Raw genomic sequence first — 14,272 nt, 5'->3', positions numbered from 1 at the left:
TACACACTCACTTACAAAACATACACTCTCACTGACAAACACACTCACTAACAGACATCAAACAGACTCACTAATACACACACAAACACACTCAGTAAGAGACACACAGTAACACACTTACTGACACTCACTAGCAGACACACTCACTAGCAGACACACTCACTGACACTCACTAGCAGACACACTCACTGACAGTCACTAGCAGACACACACTGACACTCACTAGCAGACACACACTGACACTCACTAGCAGACACACACACTGACACTAGCAGACACACTCACTGACACTAGCAGACACACTCACTGACACTAGCAGACACACTCACTGACACTAGCAGACACACTCACTGACACTAGCAGACACACACACTGACACTCACTAGCAGACACTCATTGACACTCACTGACACTCACTAGCAGACACACACACTGACACACTAGCAGACAGACACACTGACACTCACTAGCAGACACACTCACTGACACTCACTAGCAGACACACACACTGACACTCACTAGCAGACACACACACTGACACTCACTAGCAGACACACACACTGACACTCACTAGCAGACACACACACACACTAACACTAACACATGTTTTTTTTTTTTAATTTAATCCCCCAGCCTCCTTACCTTTTTGGAGTGCTGAAGGGATTCCCTGGGGTCCAGTGGTGCTGCTAGGCTCCTGGGCTCCTTGGCTGGCTCCCTGGCTGGCTGTCTCCCTTGGTGGCTGTCTCCCGGGCTGGCTGTCTCCCGGGCTGGCGGGCGGGCGCGAGGGAGCACTCTCCCATGTGTGCTTCCTCTTCAGCTCCCTCGCGCACCGCGTAGGGATGCCGGCGCCGGAAGATGACGTCATCTTCCGGCTCCGGTATCAGTATGCAGCGCGCGAGGGAGCTGAAGAGGAAGCACACATGGGAGAGTGCTCCCTCGCGCGCCCGCAGAACCGGGCGCTCGGCCACGCTACAAAAGGTCGTCGGTTGGAGGGGAGCGCAGTGCGCTTCCCTCCTTCCGGTCAGCCTGATTTTGCGCCCCCAGGGCCGGTGCGCCCTAAGGCGGCCGCCTGGGCCGCCTTATGGTAGCGCCGGCCCTGCTTCCCATCACTCTGGTACAAGTTGATCTTGGTCTCATCTGTCCATAGGATGTTGTTCCAGAACTGTGAAGGCTTTTTTAGATGTTGATTTTTTTTTAAATTCTTTATTTTATTTGTGCGTGAGTTAACAACATGCAAGCAGAGCCATGACAGCATCTGCAGCTTTAAACATGAATTGCACTCTGTTTGCATAAAAGGCTAGGTCAGTCGTTGGTCCATGTATTAATGAGAGATATACAGTCTTGTGTAGCAGCCTCAAGTCATAGCTGTCAATGCACAACTAGGCCAGTGTTACAGTCATACAGGCATGGGCGTAGGAACCGGGGGGGATGGGGGGGACGCATCCCCCCCAGCAAATCATGCGGGGGGGGACAGGTAATGGGGAAATCCCCCCCAGCTCCGCCGGCCCCCCTTTTGCTGCAGCCGCCCGAGCGCTCTGCAGAGAGCCTCAGGCGGCTGCAGCTCTGCCCGGGCGCAGCCAGAGGAGAGGGGCTGACAGGAGGGAAGCGCTCAGCGCTCCCTCCTGTCACTCCCTCAATGCAGCGTGGGCGAGCCCTGCATAGTCCGCCGGTACAGGGAGCATCTGTCTCCTGTACCCGGCCGGACTAAAAGGAAGTGAACACTGAGTGTGCACTTCCTGTTAGTCCGCCGGATACAGGAAACAAAAGCTCCCTGTACCCGCGGACAGTACAAGGTTGGGCCACGCTACAACACAGGTAGGGGAGGGGGGAAGAAAGAAACAGGGAGGGAGGGGGGAAGAAAGAAACAGGGAGGGAGGGGGGAAGAAAGAAACAGGGAGGGAGGGGGGAAGAAAGAAACAGGGAGGGAGGGGGGATAAAGAAACAGGGAGGGAGGGGGGATAAAGAAACAGGGAGGGAGGGGGGATAAAGAAACAGGGAGGGAGGGGGGGAGATAAAGAAACAGGGAGGGAGGGGGGGAGATAAAGAAACAGGGAGGGGGATAAAGAAACAGGGAGGGAGGGGGGGGGGTAAAGAAACAGGGAGGGAGGGGGGATAAAGAAACAGGGAGGGAGGGGGGATAAAGAAACAGGGAGGGGGGATAAAGAAACAGGAGGGGATAAAGAAACAGGGAGGGGGGATAAAGAAACAGGGGGGATAAAGAAACAGGGAGGGGGGATAAAGAAACAGGGAGGGAGTAGGGGGGAGAAAGAAACAGGGAGGGAGTAGGGGGGAGAAAGAAACAGGGAGGGAGTAGGGGGGAGAAAGAAACAGGGAGGGAGTAGGGGGGAGAAAGAAACAGGGAGGGAGGGGGGGAGAAAGAAACAGGGAGGGGGGATAAAGAAACATGGAGGGGGATAAAGAAACAGGGAGGGGCGGAGAAAGAAACAGGGAGGGAGTAGGGGGGAGAAAGAAACAGGGAGGGAGTAGGGGGGAGAAAGAAACAGGGGGGGAGACAGAAACAGGGAAGGGGGAGAAAGAAACAGGGAGGGGGGATAAAGAAACAGGGAGGGAGGGGGGATAAAGAAACAGGGAGGGAGGGGGGGATAAAGAAACAGGGAGGGAGGGGGATAAAGAAACAGGAAGGGAGGGGGGATAAAGAAACAGGGAGGGGGATAAAGAAACAGGGGGGGATAAAGAAACAGGGAGGGGGGATAAAGAAACAGGGGGGATAAAGAAACAGGGAGGGGCGGAGAAAGAAACAGGGAGGGAGTAGGGGGGAGAAAGAAACAGGGAGGGAGTAGGGGGGAGAAAGAAACAGAGAGGGAGTAGGGGGGAGAAAGAAACAGGGGGGAGACAGAAACAGGGAGGGGGAGAAAGAAACAGGGAGGGGGGAGAAAAAAACAGGGAGGGAGGGGGGAGAAAGAAAGAAACGGGGGGGAGAAAGTGAGTGACAAGGTGGGGACAGAGGGAGAGAGGGGGAGAAAGAAACAGGGAGGGAGAGGGGGGAGAAAGAAACAGGGAGGGAGAGGAGGGAGAAAGAAACAGGGAGGGAGAGGGGGGAGAAAGAAACAGGGAGGGGGAGGGGGGAGAAAGAAACAGGGAGGAGGGGGGGAGAAAGAAACGGAGGGAGGGGGGAAAGAAACAGGGAGGGAGGGGTGGAGAAAGAAACAGGGAGGGCGTAAGGGGGAGAAAGAAACAGGGAGGGAGTAGGGGGAGAAAGAAACAGGGAGGGAGTAGGGGGGAGAAAGAAACAGGGAGGGAGTAGGGGGGAGAAAGAAACAGGGGGGAGACAGAAACAGGGAGGGGGGAGAAAGAAACAGGGAGGTGGGAGAAAGAAACAGGGAGGGAGGGGGGAGACAGAAACAGGGAGGGGGAGAAAGAAACAGGGAGGGGGAGAAAGAAACAGGGAGGGGGGCAGAAAGAAACAGGGAGGGAGGGGGAGAGAAACAGGGAGGGGGACAGGGAGGGAGGGGGGAGAAAGAAAGAAACGGGGGGAGAAAGTGAGTGACAAGGGGGGGACGGAGGGAGAGAGGGGGAGAGAGAGTGACAAGAGAGGGGGAGAGAGAGTGACAAGGGAGGGGGAGAGAGTGACAAGGGAGGGGGAGAGAGAGTGACAAGGGAGGGGGAGAGAGAGTGACAAGGGAGGGGGAGAGAGAGTGACAAGGGGGGGAGAGAGAGTGACAAGGGAGGGGGAGAGAGAGTGACAAGGGAGGGGGAGAGAGAGTGACAAGGGAGGGGGGAGAGAGTGACAAGGGAGGGGGAGAGAGAGTGACAAGGGAGGGGGAGAGAGAGTGACAAGGGAGGGGGAGAAAGAGAGTGACGAGGGAGGGAGGGGAAGAAAGAGAGTGACGAGGGAGAGAGATTGACATCCATCACACACACACACACACAATCACACAAACATGCCACCCTTACACACACAGAAACACACAATTCATCCTTACACACACTCAATGCACCCCGTGCACACACACACAATCATGCAATCCTTACACACACAGAAACACACAATGCATTCCTTACACACACTCAATGCACCCCGTACACACACTCAATGCACCCCTTACAGACGCACACACTGCATCCCGTACATACACAGAATCACACCTTGCAGCCCTTACACATACAAACACAGATTCACACAATGCATTCCTTACACACATATCAGGACATCCCCTACACACTCCACTCATTGGTGGAACGTGAAGGTGGACCCTGGGACCCAGACCTTGAGCTGTGTAAAGGGCCCCCAAAAAATGGAGCTGATTCCCGTACTCACAGAACATTGATTTTTGGGACCACAGTTACAAACAGCCTCCAGAGAGCCTGTTCTACACCAGACCAGTGGAGCCAGACTGCAGCTAGAGCCCATCATCATCCTCATCTGGTTGTAAGTAGGAAATCTAGCATATTATTCGTGGCACTAATCTCTAATTTACCTCACATTAAAGAAACACTATAGTTCCCAGAAGCACTGCAGCTTAATGTAGTGGTTCTGGTGTCTATAGCCTGTCCCTGCAGACCTTTTAATGTAAACACGGCGGCACTCCAGCACTGGCGTTAGTTAACATGGCAGAAAAATAATTGGAAATTGTTAGGGGGGCTACTAATAAGGATAGGGGGAGAGGGGTAGGTAGAAAAATAATTGGAAGGGTTTAGGGGGGGCTACTAATATGGATGGGAGGAGGGGGGAGGTAGAAAAATTATTGGAAGGGGTTAGGGGAGTACTAATATGAATGGAAGAGGTAGGGTGGGTTATAATATGCATGGAAGGGGTTAGGGGGTACTAATATGCATGGAAGTGGTTAGGGGGTACTAATATGCATGGAAGAGGTAGGGGGTTAAAATGCGTGGAAGGGGTAGGTGGGGTTCTTTTGTGCATGGAAGGGGTATGGGTGGTTCTAATATTCATGGGAAGGGTAGGGGTGGTTCTAATCAGGAGGATCCCAGCGCTGTATACGGGTAAGTAAAACCCCTTCCTTGTAGTGACCCTTTAATGTTATTATTTAATCATTTATATAGCGACTGCAAATTCCGTAGCGCTGTACAATGGGATAAACAACTCCTAGTTTACGGAATAAGAATATACCCGGCGAGTAAAAATGCTATCCCCCCCAGATTTTTTTGGGTTCCTACGCCCATGCATACAGGTTCTCACTTGGTTAAGTACGTTTGGCGTCATAAGACGTGCTGCTGTGTGGATGCGGTGTGCTGGTTTGTGCGTTGCTTGTAGGGCAGCGATATCTATGTGAGTGTGTGCTTGTAAGTGCCGTGTAAACTACGTGTGCATAGGGTTACCACACAAAACAGAATGCTAGATAATTTGCACGTGTGACTTAAGTAGGTCGCTATAAGAGTTCTGGCACCCTGGTGTATCAGAGGGGTTACCCGGGTTTTCTCCGTGGGGAAGGCTGGCTTCAGGGTGGTCCCGAGCCCACACAGACGGGGGAGTCCCCAATTTAACCGATACCTGCTCTGCTAGTACTGTGTAGCAGGAAACGAGCGTCCGTCAGACCATCCATGCTGTTCTGTGGGATCCTCGCTGGGTTCTCTGGGATGGCCGCCGCCCGTTGTGAAACTTGCTTCTGTCGGTCGTTTGGGGGCTGGTGTCAGGCCTGGCTGGTAGCTCGGCTTTGGTCGCCTGAGTTTGCCGTTGTCTGGGTCGCGGTGTTGCTAACTGGGTGGGAGTTGAGTGTGAGATGGGTCCTCGTGCGGAGGTAGCTCGCTTGGTTGCAGGCTCTGATTTCCCGGGCGGGAGTGGTCGTGGCGCAACATTCCTTCCCCCTAGTGCGGTCGCCATGATCCGCTGGGGTCGCTTGTGCCGCTCGACTGCGGCATGTGTGGTGCAGGGGTAGGTGGTGGTTTGTCTGCCCCTCTCTGTTGTAGGGATGGGGTGTTGGAGCCCTGCTGTCTGCCGCGAGCACGAAGATGGTGCAGGTCTTCTTCCTGCCTCTCGCAGACATGGCGCCTGCCATCTTGGAGGCCGCTCCTGGCTCCATTTGTGTTGTCTTGAGTAGGGCCACAGGGTCAGGACTGGGATCACCCCCACCGGTCCAAGGGGGGGGGAACGGGGCCTCAAGCTGGGTACTGTGGTGCAGGATAGTGGGGCAGCGGCCGTCCGCCCCACTCACCGCCGGAGAAGGCCCTGCTTGTGGCAGTAAGGTTATCTCCTCCCAGGGACTGAAGCTCGATAAGCCAGCCTCTCCCAGGGTCCAGCAGTCCCTGTGCTCTGGGTACTGTCGCTGGTGGTCAGTTTGAAGGTGATTAGACATGGTTTTTCAGCTTAATTGTTGTTGTTTTGCAGGAGCTGCTCTTGTTTGCGACCAGCTAGCTCGGCAGTCCGGCCCGGCCCCCTGGCCTTCCTGTTTTTGAGGCTCACCAATGGTTTGCATCTTGTGGTGAACCCTCTGTACTCACTCTGGTGAAGTCTTCTCTTGATTGTTGACTTTGACACACATACACCTACCTCCTGGAGAGTGTTCTTAAACTGGTCAACTGTTGTGAAGGGTGTTTTCTTCACCAGGGAAAGAATTCTTCGGTCATCCACCACAGTTGTTTTCCGTGGTCTTCCGGGTCTTTTGGTGTTGCTGAGCTCACCGGTGCATTCTTTCTTTTTAAAGGACCACTCTAGGCACCCAGACCACTTCAGCTTAATGAAGTGGTCTGGGTGCCAGGTCCAGCTAGGGTTAACCCAATTTTTTTTATAAACATAGCAGTTTCAGAGAAACTGCTATGTTTGTAAATTGGTTAAGCCTTCCCCCTAATCCTCTAGTGGCTGTCTCATTGACAGCTGCTAGAGGCGCTTGCGTGATTCTCACTGTGAAAATCACAGTGAGAGCACGCAGCGTCCATAGGAAAGCATTGTAAATGCTTTCCTATGCGACTGGCTGAATGCGCGCGCAGCTCTTGCCACACGTGCGCATTCAGCCGACGGGGCGGAGAGGAGGAGGAGAGCTCCCCGCCCAGTGCTGGAAAAAGGTAAGTTTTACCCCTTTTCCCCTTTCCAGAGCCGGGCGGGAGGGGGACCCTGAGGGTGGGGGCACCCTCAGGGCACTCTAGTGCCAGGAAAACAAGTATGTTTTCCTGGCACTAGAGTGGTCCTTTAAGGATGTTCCAAACAGTTGATTTGGCCACACCTAATGTTTTTGCTATCTCTTTGATGGGTTTGTTTTGTTTTTTCAGCCTAATGATGGCTTGCTTCACTGATAGTGACAGCTCTTTGGATCTCATATTGAGAGTTGACAGCAACAGATTCCAAATGCAAATAGCACACTTGAAATGAACTCTGGACCTTTTATCTGCTCCTTGTAAATGGGATAATGAGGGAATAACACACACACCTGGCCATGGAACAGCTGAGCAGCCATGTGTCCCATTACTTTTGGTCCCTTGAAAAGTGGGAGGCACATATACAAACTGTTGTAATTCATACACCGTTCACCTGATTTGGATGTAAATACCCTCAAATTAAAGCTGAAAGTCTGCAGTTAAAGCACACCTTGTTCATTTCATTTCAAATCCATTGTGGTGGTGTATAGAGCCAAAAAGATTAGAATTGTGTCGATGTCCCAATATTTATGGACCTGACTGTAATTGTATGTTAAACTTGTCCTTGTTTATTTCTGTGCAGATCTGTGTGTTTAACAAGCCAATTTGCAGACGCATATTTTCCCTGTAGGCATTATCACAGCATGGACATTTTCACTCATTATGACCTTCTCACATCCAATGGCACCAAAGTGGCTGAAGGACACAAGGCAAGCTTCTGCCTGGAGGATTCGGATTGTCAGGAGTGTAAGTAACCCTGATTAGCTTTTGACCAGGAACAGTCGATCCCCTGTTCTGCTACAAAAGGAGCCAGAAAGTGTCCAGTACCCTTGTCTTGGCCACATCCCAAAACCAGGGGACCAGGTCAGTCTCTTGGTCTCAAAGAATAGATATTTTTCAAATGAATGCAAAAAACAAGTCGCAAGAGAGTGCTTAGAATGGACATTAGCTCAAATAACCTGCCCTTTGGTGGGTCCCTGCTCAGTTCTCAAGCTGGTTTTAGCCCATCTTGTGCCATTACAGAGAGAACCAGGCCATGCATCTCAGACTGAATCCGCTCAAAAGGGCAGAACAGATCCGAAATACAGGCCGGCTCTCTCTGCACGAGAGATACAGCAACCCCAGACGAACTGAGCGGGGTCCCACCGAAGGGCAGGCTAAGTGAGCTGTTATCCATTCTCAGAAATCTCTTGCGACTTGTTTTTTTTCTCTCTTTTTGAAATTAATCCTCCACTTACTGCAACACTTGTTGTCAATCACAACTGTAGAATATTTATATTTTTCTTAAAATAATACATAGACTAGACAAGATAGGAATAGACACAACAGAATATCAGAATCTGAAGAAAGATCAATACACAAGGAATAACCTAATTGCATTCTACGAAGTAAGTAAGTAGAAGTATAGATCAGGGTGTTGTAGTGGATGGGATCTACTTGGATTTTGCCAAGGCATTTGATATGATTCCTCACAATAGGTTAGTCTTCAAACTAAAAGAAATTGGTCTAGATGATTATTCTTGTTCTTGGGTAGAACATTGGCTTAAGGATAGAGTACAACGAGTTGTCATTAATGGTACATTTTCAAGCTGGACAAAAGAAGTAAGTGGTCTCCCTTTGGGTTTTATTCTGGGTCCGCTTCTATCTAACATTCAAAAATGATCTAGAAATAGGCATTGAAAGCCATGTTTCAGTGTTTGCAGATGACGCAAAACTTTGTAAAGTAATAAAATGTGAGCAATATAGTACCTTGCTGCAGAGGGATTTAGATAGACTGGGCACGCAAATGGCAGATGTAATTTAATGTAGACAAATGCACTTCGGGGTTAAGAATGCACAAGCAACTTACACCCTAAATGGTAGTGAATTAGGGATAACCACACACGAGAAGGATTTGGGAATTGTAATAGACAACAAATTCTGCAACAATGTGCAATGTCAATTTGCAGTTGCTAAGGCCAGTAAGGTTTTGTCATGTATAACTAGGGGCATTAATTCTCAGGATAAGAATATAATTTTGCCTCTTTATAAATTGCTGGTAAGACAACACCTTGTATATGCTGTGTAATTTTGGGCACCTGTTCTAAAGAAGGATATCATAGTGCTAGAAAAAGTGCAGAGGCGGGCTACCAAATTAATAAAAGGAATGGAAGATTTTACTTAAGAAGAGAGTTTAACAAATTGAAATCTGATTAGAAAAATAGCGCCTCAGAGGGGATATGATCGCATTATACAAATATATTCGGAGCCAGTACAAACCATGTGGAAATCTATTCATACATAGGACTGTTTGGGGCAGGACCACTGCCTAACTGTGAATTGCCCTTTTATTATGTGTGGATGTGCCCTCCTGGAATGTGTGTTCCCTTGGTAATCTTCTCCCTTTCTATAAATTTTTACCTTAAAGGAACACTATAGTCACCTAAATTACTTTAGCTAAATAAAGCAGTTTTAGTGTATAGATCATTCCCTGCAATTTCACTGCTCAATTCACTGTCATTTAGGAGTTAAATCACTTTGTTTCTGTTTATGCAGCCCTAGCCACACCTCCCCTGGCTATGATTGACAGAGCCTGCAAGAAAAAAAAAAAAAACTGGCTTCACTTTCAAACAGATGTAATTTACCTTAAATAATTGTATCTCAATCTCTAAATTGAACTTTAATCACATACAGGAGGCTCTTGCAGGGTCTAGCAAGCTATTAACATAGCAGGGGATAAGAAAATCTTAATTAAACAGAACTTTCAATAAGGAAAGCCTAAATAGGGCTCTCTTTACAGGAAGTGTTTATGGAAGGCTGTGCAAGTCACATGCAGGGAGGTGTGACTAGGGTTCATAAACAAAGGGATGTAACTCCTAAATGGCAGAGGATTGAGCAGTGAGGCTGCAGGGGCATGTTCTATACACCAAAACTGCTTCATTAAGCTAACGTTGTTCAGGTGACTATAGTGTCCCTTTAAATACTGCAAAGTACCTTTTAACCACAAGGGGGTGCTCCATTACTCCTGATACCCCATTTAGAACGTTTAGTTAGGATGTCCACACCTCGCTAACGAGGTGTGAAAACCGCAGACTGCAAGGGAACAAGCAGCACGTGCTTCCCCTGTGTGGCCACCAGTTTGTATCACGAACGCCCACTATGGGGCGCATTCGTCTGCCAAACCGGCCAAGCACACTGTCTTCGATCCCCATGTCGGGAGTCATCCTCCTTGCTCCCCAACGGAGCTATAATCACTGTTAACCCCCTACCTGGCCGCTACAAGGCTAGGCTCGTAGCTGCCCAGGAGAACGTTCTCTCCGGCAGATACCTGAAGGGGGTATCCACCGGAGAGAGGGACACACGCCAGCAGGGAATCTCTGGAGCTGTGAGTCGGTCTTACGGCTGCAGGCTCCCGCTGGCCGCATGGAAGTCCGTGCTAACCAATAGGAGAAGGAGCACCCATTCAAACTTGATTCACGCCCTTCTCCTGGTTGGTTTGGCGCGAGCAGACACTGATTGGACGCTGCGGGGCGTCCGTTCAAACGGGGTTTCGCACCCTTTCATATGATTGGGCGGCGAAGCCCCTCTTGCCTTGGGCGCGATTGGTTTTGCGCCTTTCAGCAGATTTGTTCAATCGGGTTTTGTGCCCTTTCGAAACCCCTCTACTCCTCTAACGCCAATTGGCATAATCTAGTTTTGCACCCTTTTGTCAGATTGGGCGGTGAAACTCCTTCCTCCCCCGAGTGCTGACTGGCACGATTTGGTTGGCGCCCTTTCAGCCTATTGGCTGTTGCTTGGTTTAGAAACGAAGTTTAAATTCGCCGGACTAAACCAAGCAAATCCCTGGAACTAATTTCGGGGATGTACAGAGCCTCGAGCCCCAGACTTTGGATGCTGATATCTCGGACTCTGTACATCCGATCTCCCCGCTTTTTGCAATAAAGGAGCATAAGCATTCGTGGGATATGCTATTCTAACTATAAGATAAGATCAGGGACTAATGAAAGTATTTTTAAAAATTGGGCAGACTAGATGGGCCAAATGGTTCTTATCTGCCGTCACATTCTATGTTTCTATCCCAGGTGGGACCTGGGGCTATTTATCAATATGTTTTAACCCTGTACCCCCTTCCTGTCCCGGGGCGCCGAGCCCCAAAGTTCACCCCCCTGTATGTAATGTGTATTCATGCGTCCTGTTAGTATCTCCCAGAGCGGGAGATGGTTATCTGTCACCCAGCCCTCTTCTGCCTGGGATTGTGTTGTATGGGATGGAGACCCCCTGCAGGGGTCTGTGCATAAAAAGATGTGTGCCCAAATAAAGATTGTCAAAAGTTGTATCCGGGAACTGTGTGCCGTCCAGTTACTGGGAAAATGGGTCTGACCTATTCTTACAGGGAATAACCAGCCGGGTTACCCAGGGCCCGCTACACTATTCATAGGACACAAGGTCACGCATTTAGACTGGAAGAAACAAGATTTATTCTAAGGCAAAGGAAAAGTTATTTTTACAGTAAGAACAATAAGGATATGGAATTCTCTGCCCAAAGAGGTGGTTTTATCAGAATCTATACAGATGTTTAAACAGAAACTGTGTGAATACTGCCAAAAACATAATATTCAAGGATATCATTTTATAATTTGTGGGTTAACAGCTTCTTGAGCCAGGGAGAGATCTGACTGCCATTCTGGGGTCAAGAAGGAATTTTTTCCTAGTTTGTTGCAAAATTGGAAGCGCTTCAAACTGGGATTTTTTGCCTTTGTTTGTATCAACAGCAATAACAGATGTGAGGAAGGCTGAACTTGATGGACGCAAGTCTATTTTCAGCTATGTAACTATAACTATAAGGAGTCAAGTTAGAATAGCCGGTGCATAATGGGGCAAAACCATCCAGCTGGGTACAGGGCCATTGGGACTGCAAAATGTAGATATTGTTGACAGTTGAAATCTGGACTGAATGCTTCAACTCTGGGACAGGATTATTTTTTAAGAATGGTTAGCCCACTAGCAGCACTATCAGTTAGTGGTTTAATAGTTACAAACCCTTGGCAGTGTGAAGGTTAATAATGTGGCAGCAGTTGCTAGCCATGTGGGGCCCTAATGTTTAAAATAAAGAGGGGTGAGAGGGGGGGGGGGGGGGGAGGGATGATGTGGCCCCACACATAATTGTTGAGAGAAGGGGACCAAACAAATCTAACACTAAATACTTAAAGGTAGAGGTCTTCTTTCCTCTCATTCTTCTGTTATTCAGTCGGTTATCCATGATCAACAAAGGGCCTCCCTAAGAAGAAAAAATAATAAATAAAAATGCCCCCTCCTGTTATTGCACAGGCCGCTTCCCCATGGGATGGCTGTCCAATCACTAGTTTTTAATGTTTAGAAAGAAATGTGAGTCTCACTGATCCCCAGAGGAATTTTACTTATTTTATTTTTGACTTCTGGAATGTAGTGGCCTCGTTTTTTTTTGCCTGCTGGCTGCTAGCGCCTAAAATTGCCAATGCAGTCATATTACGGTCACTTTAACCAGATTTGATTCACTTGGACAAAATACAGTGTTTAGGGAGTAACCCTGTAAGACATACATTTTTAAAATTTGCACCCTTTATATCCTCTCAATAGAAAGTCACACAAAACCATATAAAAAAAAACCATTGAAACCTCCTCCCCCCAACCTGGTATGAGTCCTTCTTTAATTCTGTTAATTTATTATTCTAGAGTTATGTCAAAAAGTTGTACATTTATTTGCATGTCAATGAGTGAAATAAGTATTTGATCCCCTGTAACAGTGTTCCCGAACCCAGTCCTCATGGACCACCAACAGCTTAGATTTTGTCAGTACCTCCATTGGATTAAAACAGGGATACACATAAATCCTGGACTGTTGGTGGTCCACGAGGACTGGGTTGGGGAACACTGCTCCACTTATTGCAGTGTTATAATGCAAAGTACATGAGAGACTAGAATAAATGCGAGGGGAACTCTTACGAGCTCTTCATTTATAAACAACTATTCATCAGTTCTATTCTCTTTCTTAAACCTCCACACACCCTGTCTTTACAGTGGTCAGTAAAAGATATGAATGTGCCAACTTCGGAGAGCAGGGGATCACAGTGGGATGCTGGGATTTATACCGCCATGATATTGATTGTCAGTGGATTGATATCACCGATGTTAAACCTGGGAATTACATTCTTCAGGTAAGAAAATCCACACCCTCATGTCCTGCTGATCCAAAGCCTCATCCTTGGCATAAAGTGCCACATCTCTGGTCATGTTCATCCAATGCCCCATATCTGCCGTAATCAGGTTCATTCAAGACCCTATATTTATGGTCCGGTTCATCCAACGCCACATCTCCTGTCAGTTTCATCCAACGTTCATCCCATGCCCCATACCTGCTGTGGTAAGGCGTATCCAACACCCCAGGTTCATGCACTGCCACATCCCTGGTCACGCTAATCCAAAGCCACATATCTATGGTCAGGTTCATCCAACGCCCCATATCGGTGGTCAGATTTATCCAACGCCCCATATCGGTGGTCAGATTCATCCAACGCCCCATATCGGTGGTCAGATTCAGCCAACGCCCCATATCGGTGGTTAGAGTCATTCAACGCCCCGTATCCGTGGTTAGATTCATTCAATTCCCCATATCTCTAGTCTGGCTCATCCAGTGCAACATTTGTGGTCAAGTGCAACAAAATTTTAGGTTTAGAGAATCCCTTCCAGCCATTTACAAATAAAGCTAACATTGATTTTGTAAAAGTGTAAATTCTGCATTAATAATGCACCTGAGGAGATGTTATTTATTTTTTAATTGTACCTAAACAGTTTCACTGGTGGACAACATCCCAAACTCCATGTAACCTAACCCCTACATAAACCTGCAGCAGCATGCTGGGTTCCTCCTCTGCTATCCATACTTATTTTTATATCAGGCTACTCAGTTCTTATGGCTGCTTCTTTCCTATACTATCCAACCTCTTTGCTATCCTCTCTCTCACATCCCTTTTCTTCTCTCACCGTAGGTTGTCATTAACCCAAATTATGAAGTGGCAGAAAGTGATTTCACCAATAATGCCATGAAATGTAACTGTAAATACGATGGACACCGAATCTGGATACACAATTGTCATCTTGGTAAGGGCACATAATGTGTTATGATAATAGAGTGAGGATAGGTGTTTACAACATTGGCAGGATAGTAGATGGGGTGGTGATATTGAGAGTATTACAGGGTGTGATATAT

At 48.3% G+C, this 14,272-nt stretch overlaps 1 protein-coding gene across 10 annotated transcripts in view; it reads left to right on the top strand.

Moving 5' to 3' along the window:
- LOXL3 (lysyl oxidase like 3) overlaps window positions 1-14,272 on the top strand; it is a 337,537-nt gene that overhangs the window by 321,293 nt on the left and 1,972 nt on the right. For all 10 annotated transcript variants that reach the window (XM_063457482.1, XM_063457481.1, XM_063457485.1 and 7 more), the window contains 3 exons: window positions 7,679-7,794; window positions 13,084-13,220; window positions 14,052-14,163. In XM_063457482.1, coding sequence (XP_063313552.1) covers window positions 7,679-7,794; window positions 13,084-13,220; window positions 14,052-14,163 — 365 coding nt within the window. The remainder of the gene's footprint in view (window positions 1-7,678; window positions 7,795-13,083; window positions 13,221-14,051; window positions 14,164-14,272) is intronic.

The sequence above is a fragment of the Pelobates fuscus genome, chromosome 6 (assembly GCF_036172605.1).
Source record: "Pelobates fuscus isolate aPelFus1 chromosome 6, aPelFus1.pri, whole genome shotgun sequence".
Taxonomy (NCBI): Eukaryota; Metazoa; Chordata; class Amphibia; order Anura; family Pelobatidae; genus Pelobates; species Pelobates fuscus.
This window is presented reverse-complemented; position numbering and strand designations above follow the sequence as displayed.